At 39.2% G+C, this 20,167-nt stretch overlaps 1 protein-coding gene across 1 annotated transcript; it reads left to right on the top strand.

Moving 5' to 3' along the window:
* Nucleotides 1-710: 710 nt before the first annotated feature.
* On the top strand, nt 711-17,312 carry LOC135464777 (prolyl 4-hydroxylase subunit alpha-2-like). Its single transcript, XM_064742322.1, has 13 exons — nt 711-907; nt 4,979-5,136; nt 6,272-6,612; nt 7,667-7,718; nt 8,312-8,463; nt 10,495-10,659; nt 11,063-11,109; nt 11,913-12,021; nt 12,567-12,611; nt 13,929-13,979; nt 15,056-15,124; nt 15,963-16,035; nt 16,846-17,312. The coding sequence occupies exons 1-13, from the start codon at nt 777-779 to the stop codon at nt 16,923-16,925; spliced, it is 1,473 nt and encodes a 490-aa protein (XP_064598392.1). The 5' UTR covers nt 711-776; the 3' UTR covers nt 16,926-17,312.
* The last annotated feature ends 2,855 nt before the right edge of the window (nt 17,313-20,167 follow it).

The raw sequence follows: 20,167 nt of genomic DNA, 5'->3' as shown, positions 1-20,167 counted from the left end.
TTTACATCTATTGTTACACAGATCTTTAGATAAATGGTCTAATGGATAAAATACCCTAATACACTTCTAGAATTAAGAAAGTGATTTTAGTTTATGTCTTTAATCATACAGGCAAAGGAAACAAGGTTAATATGTACAGAAGTATGGTTAGTTAAATATTCCCAGTAAAATCTGCCTGTGTTTTAGGTTTAATAGCCTTATTCATTTGTAGCATAAAGAACTTAATTTTGGTCCGTGTCATCAGGTATTTCGGCGTAGAGTGTAAACATGTGAATGTAAAATTGTGTGGCCTGTTTCACATTTACCTGTTTCGCTAATTTACCGTTAGGATAAAACAATTCCAGGTTAATGATGTAACCCCCTCTCCCTAGGGCATGTAACCTGAGTAAGAGCATATACTGGCCTACCCTCTACTCCCGGCGTGACGGGACGTCTGACAGCGTTAAGTCTTCAAGCCCACTCTGTGTGTGTGTGTGTGAGGGGCGCAAACTCGACGGGATAAAGGGTAAGCCAACAAAAGATCAATCGATTAGTCCAAAGATGTTACACCAGGTGAAAACATTGCACGTGTCACCAACGATACGGCACCACAGCTGTTGGCGCATGCGCCTGAGCCAACACGTGTTCAAGTTTCACACAACGAGTTTCTTTCAGTACTGTCGTTGACCTAGACGGTCAGCATTGCCCGGAAAATGGCGTCCGACATTACTGTAAGCCGATTTTTGACGGCTGCTTTGTTGTTTTTATGCGTTTTTGATGCAAAATGCAGTAATTTTATGTCGGACTCAAACCTGGAGAAACTACTGGCGATGGAGAACGATCTCATTCAAATATCGAATTATTTGTTAAGACAAGAGGCTGCAATTCACGGTGACGAAGACGTCCATGGGCTGTACAAGATTAATAGGTAAGTTAAGTTTGAAATTAACCCAAGAGAATTTATTACCGGGCCCAGTTTTACAAAGCAATTTGTGTACACTAAAAAATTAATCTGTTAATTTTAACAAAAAGTCTGTGGTCTGAGTGATACTAGAAGGTATTCTGCTATTGCAACAGATAATTCTGTTAAACATAATACACATATTCTATTAATTCAGCATAAAGATTCTATTAGATAACAGGATATTATGTTGAATATGACACAGTATTACGTTATAATAACAGAATACATTCTGGCATCACTCAGGCAACAGGCTTTCTGTTTAAATGAACAAATTAATTTTTTTGAGGGTATTTAGCTTAAAATCGTAATTTAAATCAAGCTAATCAATATATTCATCAAATCTATAAAACTTTGTCCGATTATTCTGTGCTGTGGTAGTACGACTTCGGTGAGGGTTGAGTAATTCTAATTTAAATCTTTCAAAAAGTATGATTTCAGCCAATAAATATCAAAGCCTGTATTATGCATAAGGCTGGTATTAAATACTTTTTGAAATTAAGAAAGATCTAAAAGTCCACGGTGCCTCCATAGCCGAGTGATAGCGTGCTAACACCGCACAATGACGCAGGAGCCACTGCGGTCGCCGTGAGTTCAATTCCAGCACATGCTGGCTTCCTGTTCGGTCCAGCGTTGTGAGGTCTCCCGGCAACCTGCGGATGGTAGTGGGTTTTCCTCCGGACTATCCCCGGTTTCCTCTCAATGTAATGCTAGTTGCCATCGTATTAGTGAAATATTCTTGAGTACAGCGTAAAACATGAAAACATACCAAATAAATAAGTAAATAAATAAATAAATAAATTAATTAATTGATAAATTATACATAAGTAAACAATTGTACAAGATGAATATATAACATTTAGAAATATTGGGACTACAAAAATGCAAAATTCGTAACCTAGAATATAGTTCTGTTAAGGTTACTATTGGCTTTAATATGGTTATGTTTATTATGGTTACGGGGAAGACGCCAGATCATGGTACATTTCATGTCGCGTTGTTTATGATTTCTCACACAGGCGGTAAGTGAGTTGGTCGTTAAAATCAATAATACTTTGAGCTTGCCTACACCATGTGCTTTATAGATCAATTCAACACTTGAAATCAGATACACGGAATATAAGGCTCCACATACATTGTTGTTTGTGCAGCGGGAGTTTTGTCTTCTGTATGTACCCCATATATCTCTTGACCCCATACTGTGTTGGCCCAGAGGTGTGTAAGGCCCAAGACATGAGAGGTTTACCCTAAATCGGCCTCAAACATCTGTAGGAGCCACTCTGTTCATCGGTCGGTACGTCTGACTCGCGTTCGGTCCAGTTTTTTAACATGCGATGTTTTAACTTTCGTCATTCACTTAGCATGGGCCATTAGTGAAAGATGACAACAACTTTTGATACGATGTTGCAGCTATTGAGAATTTGCGTCTGTTATCTGCATAAAAATTGGCAAGAAAAATTATAATCATCTGACGCCTGTATCACTGGATAGTGGCAATCACTCATTTCTAGATAACTTTATGAACTTATTTGACTAGTGTTATTCCATATTCAAGAATATTCCACTTACAAGATGGCGGCCTACATTATTGTGGGACGAAACACACGACCATCCGTAGGTTGGCGCCAGACGTTTCGACTGGTTTTTAATACCTGTTTTGAATAGAATTTAATGAACATACGCAATGCCTGTTGAAAATATTTCATATTTGCCATGCAGACGTTGTAAATGGTATGAACCAATTTCGCAGTGTTCACTGCACAGCTAAGGAAAGTATGCATGTATTAGCGAAAGATTTGTGGCTTTCATTTCGAATAAGTAGTTGTTGAGAAAAGTGAAGAACGTATGTGTACATACTTACATAAAGACATGCGCATTCCTTCTTTCATAGCTAAGCTGTAACTTTTGAATTCTGTGATGTACGTTATGGAGCCTATCTCATAGGATCTCAAGTGCATTGCGCAATTTGCACAAAAGAGCTACAGTGACAGCAACTTAACGGTTTAGAGCAAAAATGAAGCTTGTAACATATCATCAGCACCCAGCTACATCAGCATTATATATATATATATATATATAATGCTGATGTAGCTGGGTGCTGATCATATGTTACAAGCTTCATTTTTATAGCGTCCATTTTTTTCCTAATGTTCATAATCATTTATTTCATTTATTAAGATATTTGTAAGATAATGCACAGCGTAAAACATAAAAACATACCAAATAAATAAGTAAAGAAATAAATTAATTAATTAATTGGTAAATTATACATAAATAAACAACTGTACAAGATGAATATATAACATTTAGAAATACTGGGACTACAAAAATGCAAAAAAACCCCCATAAAAAACGTACCAAATAAATAAGTCATATGCTGAGTCTGTGTAACATCATACCAAGTTGTGTAAAATAAGAGAAGTTAAAAATCGACCAAATGTTTGTATGTTTGAGGTTTTGCGTCGTACTTTAACAATTTTTCATTCATGTGACGACGATCGACCAAATGAGACCCCAACCTTGTTCATATGTAACATGTGCGATGTACAGTAAACAGGCATCTAATTCCACCTGTGTGTGATCTGCAGAAATCCCCCCCCCCCACCCCACCGTTAGCTCGGTACATGCATGGATATCAATACTTTTCACAACGTTTCAAATACAACGCCCATTAATGAGTGAGTGAGTACTTAGAGTTTAACATCATACTTAACAATTGTCCTGTCATATGACGACGAAGGAGTTCTTAGAGTGCATGTACGTGTAATGTGCCTCCTTGCACTGTCTGCAGGACGGACTTCCACCGCTCTTGTTTCTAGTGCTGCTACACTGAGAAGCAAATAGTGATACGGGCCAACCAGTCGTTGCACTGAACGCCAAGCGAGGAAGTTACAACTTAATCTTTTAAAGTCGTCGGTGTGACCCGGCCCAGGATTGACCCTTAATCTACTGCCCTGCCCATTAATGAATCAACAGTCTGACTTTAATATATTGCTAAAGTGCCCAAAATTCTTATTTGCTGGAAAGCACAAAAATAAATTAACTTTTAGTAGCTTTAGCCGAGTGGCAAATAATAGATAGTTGGCCTATTTATAGCAACACAGTTCGACTTTTTTTTATTTGCTGGTAAGAAAAAATTATAGTTGCGCGTTTGGTTGGGGTATGGCCACATGGCCATGAAAAAAGGAAAGTCAAAAATGAGGATGGCGATATAGTCTACCACAACTTAACGTTTGAAAAAAAGTTCATTTCCAGCTCCCTAAAACACAGAAACAATTGACATGTATTAAGACAGCATTTGTGTATGTATTTACTTATTCCTTTGATTGGAGTTTTACACTGAACTCAAGAATATTTGACTTATACGACGGGGGCCAGAATTGCGGTGGAAGGGAACCGTGCAGACGCAGTATGATAATTGTTATCTGTACACTAACACTGTCATCGGTGACTCTATTTTTCTCCACTCATAAATTCAACCGACGTCATATCACTTGCTTTTGCTTTAGACACGGTTTTAGACTAACTGAATATCTTGGGCACACGGCGCGCGGGTTCAAACCTGGCCTTGGACAGGGAATTTGTAAGTTTACTCGATCTCGTTACTTGAGAGGCCAGGGTGACATAAAGCCACTACCGAAGCTCCTGTAGTCGTTTACCACTTTGCTTTCGCTTGTATAGTGTGCATGTCTACACATCAAATGGTTGAGTTCGTCAGTAACTTGTCCCAGGCACTCGGGCTTCAAAAATTCAAGAGATCAAGCCTCACGTAATACATAAGTATTGTAATTCTGAAAACAAAACAAAACAAAACAAAACAAAAAAACCCAAAAGCTTCATAATATTACTTGCAAGAAGGTGTCAATGAAACAATACTTGAGTACGGTATTAAAACAAAACGAAATAAATGTCCACAGAGATTAATTTAGTGGAATTTATATCCTGCCACTAATTCTTTCCTTGACATGTTTTCAGTAAACAGTGAAATGGAAATCTGATACAGAAACTGATTGAAAGAGTTGTCACTTTTATCCACAGTACCGTCGAAGATACCAAAATCATTCACAAGAAAATCGCCCGGAAGACTTTGACATATCTGTCTCATCCAGTCAACGTGTACCATTTGGTGAAACGCTTAAACGAACAATGGGGAGATGTCGTGAAATCCATCATGGAGAGTGACTACTGCCAAGAAGGTAAGTGACGATATTGTCGTATTAGTGAGTCTGTCAGAGACATGAACTGTGGAGGAGATGTCGTGAAATCCATCAAGGAGAGTGACTACTTCCAAGAAGGTCACGACATTGTCGTAGAAGTGAGTCTACTTGGATCACGTAAAGCAATTCTGACTTATTAATCAATGAATCAATCACACTTATTATATCGATAAGCCAATCAAGCAGTCATTATATCGACCAGCAAATCAATCAATCAATCAATCAATCAATCAATCAATCAATCAATCATCATATTGATCAGCCAAGGAATCATGCAAGTAATCATTTAACCACTCAACCAGCCAGCCAGTGAACCGATCAGGAATTCAAGCAATCAACCAATCTATCAATGAATAAACCCATAAAAGCAACCAACCAACTAGTCAGTCCACCAACCAATCAATTTAGCAATCAATCAAACCATCAGCCAATCAACCGACCTATCAATTTAGCAATCAATTAACCCATCAGCCAATCAACCGACCTATTAATTTAGCAATCAACCCACCCATCAGCCAATCAACTGACCTATCAATTTAGCAATCAATCAATCCATCAGCCAATCAACCGACCTATCAATTTAGCAATCAATCAACCCATCAGCCAATCAATCGACCTATCAATTTAGCAATCAATCAACCCATCAGCCAATCAACCGACCTATCAATTTACAAATCAATCAATCCATCAACCAATCAACCGACCTATCAATTTAGCAATCAATCAACCCATCAGCCAATCAACCAACCTATCAATTTACAAATCAATCAACCCACCAGCCAATCAACCGACCTATCAATTTAGCAATCAATCAACCCATCAGCCAATCAACCAACCTATCAATTTACAAATCAATCAACCCACCAGCCAATCAACCGACCTATCAATTTAGCAATCAATCAACCACCAGCCAATCAACCGACCTATCAATTTAGCAATCAATCAACCCATCAGCCAATCAACCGACCTATCAATTTACAAATCAGTCAACCCACCAGCCAATCAACCGACCTATCAATTTACAAATCAATCAACCCATCAGCCAATCAACCGACCTATCAATTTACAAATCAATCAATCCATCAAGTCATAAAGCCTCAATCAATCCTTTTAGCTCTGGAAATTCGTCTCAAGAACGTCCTTGACAACATCCCGACCCAGAATGACGTAAAAGAAATGGCCAGAAGCCTGGTGCTCCTGCAGTATTACCACGGTATTGACCTGGATGACATGAGCAGAGGGTCAATACGCGGGGAGGATCCACTGGAGCCCGTCACACCCGACGACGTGTTCGACATCGGCAAAACGGCGTACGAAGTCGAGGACTACTACAGCGCCATCTTGTGGCTGCAGAAGGCGACAGATATCTACAAGCATCTTCCGGCAGATCGAGCCTCCGAGGCCAGTTATAACGAAACCAACACGCTGAGTATGATGGCCTCTTCATACTATAAGGTGTGTGTAATCCGGATGGCTATGTGTGTGGATGTGTGTGTCTGTCTGTTTGTCTGTTTGTCTGTCAGTCTGCAGCTTTGCGGGAAAAGTTAAATGTGATGAAAACATGGCATACTGGGCAATTCTAAAACAGTGTGAGATTGCTATCATTTTATCATTTACATGATCAATTGGCATAAAACCTAATTGAGGTAAACTAACAATGGGCCGCATTTCACCGGTTCCGTATGTTCGATTGTCAATTATCACACTGTTTTTTTCTGGTCTGGTTTTACTCTTCATGATTTAGTCTGTCACATCATGCGCATAACAGGATGAAGTTTTGGGATAACTGAAGGGACCAATGCATTGAATTTGAGGGGCCTCCGTGGCTGAGGGGGTTAGCACGCCAGCACGGAGCAATGGCGCAGGAGCCTCCCACCAAGGCGGTCGCTGTGAGTTCAAACCCAGCTCATGGTGACTTTTTCTCCAGTCGTATGTGAGATGGTGTTCCAGCAACCTGCGAATGGTTGTGGCTTTCCCCTAGGTTCTGCCCGGTTTCCTCCCACCATAATGCTGCCGGCTGTCGTATAAGTGAAATAATCTTGAGTACAGCGAACACTGGGATCTAGATTTAGGATTTTCTAGTCACTATATAAAGGGAATGTTACCTTTTACTGGGGCGGAGTTTTGCACCGTCTTTTAGTTCCCGGGCTTTTTTCATGGAACTGACTTAGCTAAAGTCCTATACTACCATGGCAACTTATGTTGTAAAGATATAAAGTACACTTTAGTAAGGGCTACTTAACACTAAGTACGCTGCATGACACCGGTCTCTGATATCCTGTGACGTTAACTGTGTGATAAACCTACTGGCCCCGTTAACAAAAAGTGTTACGAGCACTTGGCCAAGTTTTTATAATTTCCAAAAAACAAAACAAAAAAAAAACAAAACAAAAAGAAAACAAAAAACAACTGATGTAGAATAAAAAAACTGAGCTTTTTAATTCCAACGTGTTTTTTATTTTTCATAACATTTTTTTTAATTCATATCGGTCTTTTCTTTATTTGACAGCTTCGCCGATTGTCCAAGGCAGTTACGATTCTGGATGACCTCATCAAGAAGGGTATGAACACATTAACTGACTTTTTGTCAACTATTTTAAAGTCGTTAACAACACATGCGCGTGTAAATAATTAAGCTCTGTGCTTAGTCTTTAACGGTAAAACGATTTCAACAGTCAAGTGACATGATCAGTAGAAATTTTTCAGAAAATTAGCAACATTTCCTTTTCTCAAGTTTCTGACTGTAACGAAAATATCGCCGAGTATGAGAAACTATATTTATGAAAAGAATGAAAGGGAAGATATAGCTACTTTAGCCGGCGTGCAGATCATGAAGACGCCAAATATTTTCAGAATTAATATACTAGTGTTAGTTGAACAATAAAATTGTTTAACAACTAAGTTAATTGGCAAATTTATTCACAAGTAAATATGCATTTTTTATTTTTATTATTAATATTATATTTATATATTGTTATTTTATAGCAATATTACAGGCCTTATATTGCAGTTACTTGAAAACATGAAACGTACTTACTATTTACCTATTAACGTTTAACTTTAACATCATGATGCACTTATCCACCTTGAGCAATGCATCATGCACTTACCTGTAATTACCTGTAATTAGCTGTAATTATCACTGATCATTCAGAACCCGGAAACAACCGGCTCAAGCAAACGAAGGCTTATTACCAAGAACGCATCAAGTATTACGGTGATATTAACGACCCCCCAAGAAGGTCACTTCCTAAAGACAAGGAGATGAAGGTTTACGAGAGGCTCTGTCGAGGAGAAACGTTAAAGGTAAGTTCACAGCAACGTATGCAAACAGATCAAAACCATTCCACGGATAAATACAGCTTGAGTTTATTCATTTGTTTGATTGGGGTTTAAAGGAATAGATCCCAGAGAAATGAAGCGAGCATCAAGAAAAAGGCCATTGTAAAATATTTTTACTTAACTGATTTTAGAATTTTTTTCACGTAATTAAAGAATCAAATGTTCGTATCGTCATGTGGACTTAAAAAACCATACTGCAACATTCCCTGAGACCTTTTTCCTCACCTTTATTTTTAACGGTGAAGAAAAGATAAAAATGTTGCCAAAATCAGACGAAAGAGGAAAAACTTATTTGCAAATATATTATTAGGAGAAAAGGCTGTGTGAAAATATTTCTATATGGTGCCTACTTGGGACCACCTTTTGGTATTTATTGTCGTTGAACAATAATGTTCTAAACAAGGATGTGATGCATGTCAAATAAATTTATTTACACGTAAATTTGTTGTTTATATCCAAACATATGCATTTAATCTGAATTATGATAATATTTATGAATATATTAAAAATATAAATATGATCAAAACCCAGGTTGAACACATTTGTAACATGAAGAGACGAAATTGTAGTGCACATATATTTGTTAAGCATGTGTTAGATCCTCATTTATAACATTATTACACAAAGACTGTATATCCCAAAAGTGGTCCCAAATACCCACCGTACAAAATAATTTTCCTCATAACTTTATGTAATTTTAAGTACGGTAATCTCTTACTCGTGAGTATTAAAAACTATCCAAACAGTAAAAGCTGTGTTAAGAGTGGAAAAGCCTCATATGATACGAACATACTGAATTCCTTTTGACAATTATAGATAAAAACAAAAAAGTAATGACATTATTTTCAGCTTAAAGGAAAAGACCTCAAAAAGTCGAAGTAGCTATCACTAAATAGACCACTTAAAACTATACATAAATATGCTTTCATTTATGTTTTTGGATTTTTGTGATGAGAATTAAAGGCATTCAACCATTTGAACCCTGAGGTGGGCTTTATGGACCATGCTATCAGAGTTTAGGAACTCTGACGTCACTGGAAGTTTTTTTCAATTCTGATCACGGTATTGGATGTTGGAATGACTCTTTTTACCCATGAGTAAAGGATTATTGATAAAAGATTCCCAAAAATTCCTTCCTTCTGGTGAACATCAGTTAAAAAACGTGATGTGATGTCAGAGCTCCTAGACACCGTCAGTACCGCTCATATAGCCCACCATGCCTTTTAACACTCTTCAAAAAATCTGAAAAATTAAATGAAAGTATTTTTACACATAGTTTTCAGTTGTCTGTATGATGAACCTTACTTCATATTTTAGTTTTCTTTTACTTTAAGCCAGTCTTCATGTTTTCGAGTAATCCACATTGGTTTTCTTTCTTGCTTAAACGACGGCGGTCATCTTGAGTGTAACTACGACAGTTCTATGGAACCATTTATCATTACACATGCAACCATTTATCATCACGCATGATATTACTAGATGTTGCCGTGCGTATTTTGATGGCGTTTTGATAACAATGAAAGAATTAACAGCTCGACGGAGATTCGAACTCACGGCTCAGTTTAACCCCAACTTCTTATGTGCTAAATCATCATCCCGCCTGTGGAAAACGATTCTGTGCTATTCTGTAACCATAGCATATCTCTCTGTGGAAAACGCTCTAAGAGCAGAGCTTTAGTATTTTGATGGCGTTTTGATAAAAATGAAAGAATTAATAGCTCGACGGAGATTCGAACTCACGGCTCAGTTTAACCTCAACTTCTTATGTGCTAAATCATCATCCCGCCTGTGGAAAAAGATTCTGTGCTATTCTGTAACCATAGCATATCTCTCTGTGGAAAACGCTCTGAGAGCAGAGCTTTAACGCGTTCAGTTCTTTCACTCAATTCGATTTCTCTTCTCTTTGAAAAGGACATCTTCCACCAAATGACTGAACAAATCCGAATACGTATTTCCTTTTTTGTCAATCATTAACGCATTAACTTTTCCTTTCAGAGCAACCGAACTTTGTCCCGTTTGACATGTCACTATCAACCAACGTGGAAAAAATTCATTCGCGTCAAAGCCGAAGTCATGAACCCTGATCCGTTAGTATTGGTACTACATGATGTTGCGGACTGGGACACAGTAGAAGCAATCAAACACATGGGTTACAGACAGGTGCGTAGGAATGGAACGCCATTAAATGATGCGTTGCCAAGAAAAACTAAATGAAAGAACAGCTAAAACTGCAAACTTTTCGTGGGATATTCCGATTCTGATAGAAATGCCGGTCAGGGAAACTCAAGTCCCAAAAACTAATGAATAAAAAAAACGAAACAGGAGCTTGTGGTGGCGACGAGAAGTTATGTGTGTTGTTGTTGTTAACGGTGATGTTGTTATGCTTGTTGTTGTTGGGAATATTATACGTCTAGCTCTTGATCGCTGGGTTAACTTTTGAAATGCGTATGCTTCACAGCTTATGACTACATGCACACTAATCATTCCTTACAGAGAAATAAGATGTTTGGGACTGACATTTCAAGTGTTGTATTCATATACTGATACATATTTTGGGTTTCAGATGACAAAAACGGCGCTAGAAGATAAATTCCGACATTCTTTCCCGAGGTAAGACATAGTTTTGTCCCTGAATTGGACATATTTTTTTAAATTTGAATTTGTCTGAATGACAGGCAATATTTGTATGTGCTTGCTATGGTATAGTTCCCTAGGTCCCTATTTTCTTTCGTTATTTATTTATTTATTTGATTGGTGTTTTACGCCTCACTCAAGAATATTTCACTTATACAACGGCGGCCAGCATTATTGTGGGAAGAAACCGGGCAGAGCCCGGGGGAAATCCACGACCATCCGCAGGTTTCTGGCAGACCTTCCCACTTACGGTCGGAGAGGAAGCCAGCATTAGATGGACTTGAACTCAGAGTGACTGCATTGGTGAGAGGCTCTTGGGTCATTACGCAGCGCTAGCGCGCTAACCAAGTGAGCCACAGAGGCCCCTATTTTCTTTCGTATTTGGTCCTGTTAGATGCCAAATGCATAAAGAATAGTCATCGTTTTTGTGAACATTTACAAACAGATCTCATTTGTTATTGTTGTTCTTTCAGGTAATGTTCGTCTTGTTTTGATTGTGGTGTGTGAAATACGCATGCGTGCATCGCAGCTTGTTATCACACGTTACATACATCTACTTTGTGAACACCGTCGCTCTCACGGCTTGTGAGCTCTTGTTGACAATGAGTGGTCAACGATACTTGTGTGACCGTTTGACCAGTCTAACGTTCGTCGAAGAACAATAAACGTTCACTAATCTGATGTGTATATCTGATAGCCTTTGTATTAGCAAAATATTCTTGAGTATGGCGTTTAGCAGCAATCAACTGAATAAATAAATATTTGCTCTTGCCTGACAGTGTTACAGTACATGATCGCACCTCGTGGGGTTGGCTGAAGAAGGTCGAAAACAGATATAACGAACTCGAGGGACTTCTGTACTCACCGATGCACCAGAGTAATTTTGAGGTAAGGACTTTCATTGACATGATAACATGATAGCAAATGTGATCAGTTAAAAAACAGAGATAGGTTGACATATCCGTAAGGTTGGTTAAAAGGTGTAGAATGTTTCGTAGTAGCCAGTTGCTTTGTCGGCTGTGTCTTCAAGTCAAGAGGAAACTGGGTTATGAAACTTTAGTTTTACAGTGGTTTTCCTCGACCTATAGACTTTCAAAAAGATGAAGAAGCGCAAATTCGCTCTTGCTCCGATTTCTTCCGTGTAAGATTTCGTGTCGCCTTGCGCACAGCTCCTTCATTAATTGAATGGCCGTGTTAAAAGATAGGATGCCTGTGTTGAAATATAGGATGTCAGAAATTTGACCGACTGACTGATAGCCCGATCAAACAACAGAATAGTACACTCAGAATAGTAGAATAATTGTCTCTCAGTGGCAGCTAAAACTTCTTTGGATTTCAACCAAGTAAGTTAGTTAGTTGAACTTAGCAAATAGTAAATTGCAAATACAGGGCAGGAATTCACTTTTTTGTTTCGCGTATTGTTTATCACACAGGTTCGTAACTTTGCCATGGCAGCAACAATGGAGCGCCCTAGACAGGTAAGATTTAAACTCTCAACGCATTTCTTCGGATATTTCCAGCCGGGATCACACTAAAAAAATGAAATCTTGTTCAAATCTGCGTTGTGGCGAATTAATTTGTTTGTATTCCTTTGGGAGGACTAAAACATAATTCACCTCCTCCTTCCAAAGCAGCAACCTGCGGATGGTCGTGAGTTTCCTCCGGGCTCTGTCCTGTTTCCTCCCACCATAATGCTGGCTACCGTTGTATAGCTGAAATATTCTTGAGTACGGCGTGAAACACCAGTCAAATAAATAAATAAACTCAAAGGGACGGCTTTGATAATCATTTAAACTACTCCAATGTTTAGTGTATAGTGACCATTTACATGTGATGTGTCATCATTCGACCAAACCCTGTGATAAAACCATCGCTAAACTCATGCATACACACGGCCAAATGCCACTAAACATAAATCTGGCCCGGGAGCTAGTAGCTGTCTTATAGGTTACGTGAAACGTGTTTTCTTTCTGACGATGCAATTGAGGATGTGGCTTAGCATGTAAAAGTACAGAGAAGGGCTCCCCAGCCTTCTTGTGTGGGGCGTTAAAATGGATTTAAATGAGAGTTTTCCAAAGGCCCCAACGATCAGTCTGAAAATGAAATAACCTGCAGTGGTGACGTCAGCTACAAGATCTGTCAAAACAACTTTGTGGGAAACAAGTGTCCACGTTGGGGAGCTAACCGCTCTCGTTGAGATTCCAAAAATTTCCGGAAAATATGCCTCAAATAGATAGTTTATTAGGGATATATAATATCCATCAAAAATGAATTTTTTTCTTTTTGTTTGGTGTAACTGTCTTTTTTTTATTGGCTTTAAAGCCATAATGCTCATTTTAGAGTATGTTTTCATGTATGGTTTAAGGTTAGCCCTAAGTTTTATAGTGTGATGCTATCCGTGATTTCCTTTGGCCATAACGCTGGACGCTGTCGTATAAGTACAATAGCTTTTAAGTATGCTGCGCAACACCAATCAAACAAATATATAAATCCTATTCGTGCGGAACGGTTTCAGAAAAAAGATTTAAATGGGAAGTTTGACCGCAATCACTACATGTAATGTTCATCTTTGGGTTAACAGTTTTTAACAACTCTTTGGACTGAGACAAAAATGTTACAAATTGAACACAGCAATCAGTTCAGAAGTTAAGCCACTCACCAAGTCCTAACTAAGTTAGGTTTAAGACGTGTACGTGAAACCGATGACTGAAAGAATGGGGAGAACCCACTTGGCTGTTCCAGGTGTCCAGATCGTCCAACCTACGTGTGACAGATCGTCTCTTATTTCTTTTCAGCCATTAGCCACTTACAGCCAAGGAGGAGAAGTCGGGAATTTCGTTCTCTTCGTAAGAAAAGTTTTATCTTTTTACTTGTTTGTGTCTGGTTTGTCACAAACCGAATTCTTTTACATTGTCGTCAGAATATGTCTATCCATTATTCGGGGATGCCCGTCAATAGATCTGTCTGTATGTCTGTCTCTCCGTTCGACCGTCAGTAGATCTGTCTGTATGTCTTTCTCTGTGTCCGTCAGGTAATAGATCTGTCTGTATGTCTGTTTCCTTTTCCGTCAGTAAGTCTGTCTGTCAGTAAGTTTGTTTGTATGTCTGTCTCTCCGTCCGTCCGGCAGCATGTCTGTCTGTATATATCTGTCTCTGCCCGACCGTCAGTAGATCTGTCTGCATGTCAATCTCTCCGTCCGTCCGGGAATAGGTTTGTCTCTGTGTCAGCCTCCATGTCCATCTGGCAGTAGATCTGTTTGTATGGCTATCTCTCCATCCGCCCGGCAGTAGATCTGTTTGTATGTCTATTTCTCTGTCGGTGAGGCAGTAGGTGTGTCTGTATATATCTGTCTTTGTCCGACCCTCAGTAGTCTATCTCTCCGTCCGTCCGTCCGTCCGTCCGTAGATTTGTCTGTATGTTTATCTCTCCGTCCGACCGACAGTAGGTCTATTTGTATATATATCTCTCTCTGTCCGGCAGTAAATCTGTCTGTATGCCTTTCTCCCTGTCAGTCCGTCAGTTGATTTGTCTGTATGTCTGTCTCTCCGTCCGGCAGTAGGTCTGTCTGCATGTATCTTACTCTGCCTGACCGTCAGTAGATCTGTAGGTATGTCTGTTATATGTAACGTCACGTCATTCGTGTACGTTTATCACCTTTGTGGAAACAGTTCTCACCAGGGTTCTTAAAGAGTTATAAATCACCTGGATGAAACGCCTTCACCTTGATGGAAAGATTTTTTACCTGGGTGAAAACTTTTTCAATTTTGTGAGAAATCTGACATGTAGGCCCACCGTAGTGTGAGACAGCCGATGTGTGGGATTTTTGTTAGAGCCTTTATTTATCTGGTGAAAAAAGGGAGCATTCCAAGTTTGAATATTCAGCGCAAAATGTTACCTAATTTGTTGAGTTTATGCTTTGCAGTTGACCAATGTGAAGGCTGGTGGGGAGATCGTGCTACCAAGGTCAAAGACAGCGATTAAACCACAAAAGGTAAAAAAAAGAAGAAAAAAAAACAACAAAAAAAAACCCCACAAACACTTACATGATTTATATGCACAAAAGGATGACCGTATTAAAGAAAGAATACGAAACGCTACTACGATAATTAGCCCTATAAAATATATAGCATTAGCCAAGAATGTTCGTTGTGAATATAATAATTGAAGAAAATGACGTGTTAATGAACACTCTGTATTATTTTATGGATTCATGTTGACGAAGCAGGGTATTGTTAATTGATCTTATCACAACGCAATATGGTCAAAATACGCTTACAATAACTGTAACCTTCATTCTAATCCATTCTAACGAGACTAAGAGTAAGCGTGACATTGTATTTAAAATGATGGCAACCTTGTATTTACAATGCTGACAACTTTTTATTGAAAATGATGGTAACTTTATATTTATAATGATGGCAACTTTGTATTCAAAATTATGGCAAATTTGTATTTGAAATGCTTACAGCTTTTTATATAAAATGAAGGTAACTTTGTATTTAAAATGTTGGCAACTTTGTATTTAAAATGATGGCAACTTTGTATTTAAGTGATGGCAAACTTGTATTTAAAATGCTGACAACTTTTTATTTAAAATTATGGTAACTTTGTATTATAATGATGGCAACATATTATTTAAAATGCTGACAGCTTTGTATTTAAAAGGATGGCAACTTTTTTATTTTTAAAATGATTTCAACTTTGTATTTAAAATCATAACAACTTTGTATTTAAAATGACGGCAACTTTGCATTTAAAATGCATTATGGCAACTTTATATTTCAAATGATGGCAACCCTCCCCTTACTCTGATCATTTCGTCCCCGCAGGGAGCGGCGGTATTCTTCTACGCCACGAAAGACTACGCTGGCGTATGCCCGACTTTATACGGATCACAGTGGTGTATGTATTACAGAAAATCCTCCCTCTATCACCATTTCCAAATAAAACTGTATACCAACAAAATGTAGTATCGAAAGTAGTTCTTCAGCGCTTATATCATGCATACCATGTCACGTGCACAAGTGCACATGACCGCAAATGATAGAGGAAACCAGCACAGATTCCGATTCGGTTTCAATGATTTCCCTGGGTCATTTCCGGTCTCGTCTTACTGAAACATTCTTGGAAGCGGTATTAAATCTTAATAAGAAAGGGCCTTCGGCGGCCCAGTGGTTAGCGTGCTGGTACAACACAATCACCCGGGAGACCCTCCGCAGTGCGATCACTGTGAGTTCACTTCCATCTCATGGTGGCTTCCTCTACGGCGTAAAACATCAAGCAAATGAATAAATAAATAAATAATAGGGATATTCCGTGGGCGAGGTGGTGGGCGTCCCTGTGCGGCGCAGTGAACCAGGAGCCACTCACCAGTGCCATCGCTACGAGCCAGGTTCAAAGCTCATGCTGGCTTCCTCTCCAACCGTAAGTCTTGGGTCGTGGGTTTCCCCAGGGCTATGAACGGTTTCCTCCCACCGTAAGCACCTGGTCATACGTGGGAAGGTCTGCCAACAACCTATGGGTGGTCGTGGCCTCCCATCATAATTCTGGCGGCCGTCATAAAATAAAGTATTGTTGAGGTTGGCGTAAAACACCAATTTAAAAAGTAAATAAATTAATAAATAAATAATAATAAATATACATACTCTTCATTCAACATTCATAGTTGACTCGTCATTTTACATTTTGTGCTTCTGCTTTTTGTACTTGCAGTGTCTTGGAAAACCTATTACGAACAACCTGCCCAATACTGCCGACTGACGGAAGCTCCTAAACATAAGAACGATTATTAGTAACGGAATTGGGCTGGACAAGCATCGTCATCAGTACTGACTGAAGCTCCCCAGTGTAAGGACTATTATCTATAACAGGATTGGGGCCCTCACTGACAGACGAACAACCCGCCCATTACCGCCTACTGACATAATTCCTCTGTCCCAATTAGCCGCAGGCAACACGGCTTAGCCGGTGTGGTTTTGCTACGGCGCGTTTGAAAAATGGAGTCATGGCTCGACACAACTATTTGACTTTTACGTGCATGTGTACTTACTTTGCAAGAGTGCAAAGATACATATGTACTGAGGATTTAATCTTTGTATTATAAAGGATTTCATCACCAGTGCGAAAATTATTGATATAATTATAAGCATTGCGGAGCGAATGATAAAGATATAGAACTATTTGATCTCTTCCCCGTATCTACACTACAGAAACTTAATGAGTGGAGAGAAAGCAGGGGAGGTGGAATGTAATGTAAATGTGGTAATTTAACAATTGCGTAAACTTTGAGAAAATTGGCGAGTTTGCTGAATTTTCTATTTTGACATCTCGTACAAAAAAAACTATGATTTGATAATATTCATTGTCCCCTATGACTGTTGACGTGCACTTGGTGGAGTCGAGGAAGGAAGAATGAAACGGTGTTATTCAAATCGTTACTTTAAAGTCATTCTTTATGGTTAGATATCATAAATTAGCTATAATTGTGCAACATATATTTACGTAGCTAACTATTGGTCCACGAAGTAGAATGTTTGAAGTTGTTGTTGTCGTTCACCTTGTGTACACACTGAACGGTGAAAAAAATAATGTACACCTATTGTAGAAAATGTATTGTGTGCGATGGCAAATATCGGGTATGATTATGATGAGAATATAAATTTACTGTACTCCCCGTAGTGCTGTACCTGAAACGTCTATAATGTATCTTGACGAATGTGGTGATTGAGAAAATATAAGATTTTTTAAAAAATGCTTTCTTCTTCAATTCTTTGTTTTTTTTTTTTTATTTTTTTTGTTAGTTGTTAATTTGGTTGGTTTGTTTGATTGGTGGTTAACGCCATGTTTTTGATTATACTGTACGGATGTTAAGTTAATGGGTGGGGAAAATTCCTGGAGTAACCCACCGACCTTCGCATGGATCCAGAGAAACTTCCTGACTTAAAACCGTAGCTGAATGTGCGATTAGCTGATTGATTCATCAATGGTGTTTAAAGTCTAATTCGAGAATTGTCACGTGCATGATGGCGATCAGGTCTTTAGGGAAGAAACCAGACTTCTACCATCAGTTTTATTTATTTATTTATTGATTTATTGGTGTTTTATTATAAGCCGTCCTCGAGAATATTTCACTTATACGACGGCTGCCAGAATTATAGTGAGAGGCCACGACCATCCACAGGTTACTGACAGACTTTCCCAGGTACAACCGGAGAGGTCATTTGACCACGTTGTTTTAATTTTATTTCTTTTAGCTTAAAGGAAAAGACCTCCAAAAATCCAAGATGGCGTCACTAAACAGATCACTTAAAACTATGCATGAATCTACTTCCATTTATTTATTTATTTTCTTTAGATTTTTTGAAAAGAGTTCAAGGCGCTCAAACATTTGAATTCTAAGGTGGGCTTTATGGACCATACTGTCAGAGGTCATCAACGTCACAGGAAGTTATTTCAAGTCTAATCACGACACTGAATGTTGGAATAACTTTTTTTACCCATTTGATTTGATTTATTTATTTATTTGATTGGTGTTTTTACGCCGTACTCAAGAATATTTCACTTATACGACGGCGGCCAGGCATTATGGTGGCAGGAAACCGGGCAGAGCCCGGGGGAAACCCACGACCATCCGCAGGTTGCTGGCAGGCCTTCCCACTTACGGCCGGAGAGGAAGCCAGCATGAGCTGGACTGGAACTCACAGCGACCGCATTGGTGAGAGGCTCCTGTTTTTTTTTAACCATGAGTGAAGGATTACTGAAATAATGTTCCCAGAAATTCCTTCCATCTAGTGAACATCAGGGCAAAAGGTGATGTGACGTCAAAGTTCCTAGACATCTTCAGTATGGCTTGTAAAGCACCATTGTTTTCAAATATTTGAACGTCTTTCAACACTCCTAAAAAAATCTGAAAAAACAAATGAAAGTATTTTTACGCATAGTTTTGATTTCATTTCACTGGTGTTTTATGCCGTACTCAAGAATAAACTGACGGACAAAAGAAACTTTACAAAGAGTTCACATCAATTTATTTTGCGAAAAACAGAATGACTGAAGTTTAATATATTGAATGACTTTAGATATTGAAAGTCTGGAATAAGAACGGACAAAGCAGCCTTCAGATCATTTTACAAGTGAACAAACAGAGCAGGGGTAGAAAAATAGCCATTCCATCTTGGTTAACAATGGGCAGAGTATACAAAAAGTTGGTTATTTTTAAAATCGCGTCAATATCGCGTGTGACCACCCCTTGCTTCAAAGCATGCAAAAACTCTCCGACGCATAGAAAACCCCTGATGAGATGACGTGGGATTCGTTGTCATGCATTTTGGAGAGCGAACGCCAGTTCTTGTCGGTTGGCTGCAAGGTGTGACCGTGTCTTACTCGACGACCCATGATATCCCAAAGATGTTCTATGGGGGACATATCCGAGGAACATACACGCCACGACAAGACGTCGATGTCGTTGGCATCAAGGAAGCTGCAAAACTCGAGTTGTATGAGGTCTGGCGTTGTCATGCTGTTACAGGACACCACGTGGCTGCTGTTGAAGGAATGTCTGGACTTTCATTCACGCAACGTTGAGCTGTTAGGTGTCCGTGGATAATGACCAGTGGTGTCATCATTCCTCTCCACAAATCCCACCCCACACCATCACACTGCCGCCACCAAACGGTACTACCTCCTGGACGCATGATGCAGCCGTTCGTTCGCCTCTTTAACCATGAGCTCGCTCTCTGCCATCGGCTCGGAACAGGCAGAAGCGGCTTTCATCCGTGAAAACAACACGTTGCCAATCACGGCGTACAATTCGAGCCTATCGCAACCTCTGGCGATGATGTTCGGCGGTCAACAACTGCCCTCTGAATGGTAGATAGGCCCTAATTCCGTGAGGCATCATGGACACGGTCTGCTGACTGACCCGGTGACCTAAGGCACTGATTGACGATGATGTCACTGTCAGGAAGCGGTTCCTCAGGTGTATGGTGCGCAGGCACCCGTCTTCTCGGAGCGCAGTTACCCTAGGCCCGCCTGT

The sequence above is a fragment of the Liolophura sinensis genome, chromosome 4 (genome assembly GCF_032854445.1).
Source record: "Liolophura sinensis isolate JHLJ2023 chromosome 4, CUHK_Ljap_v2, whole genome shotgun sequence".
NCBI lineage: Eukaryota > Metazoa > Mollusca > Polyplacophora > Chitonida > Chitonidae > Liolophura > Liolophura sinensis.
This window is presented reverse-complemented; position numbering and strand designations above follow the sequence as displayed.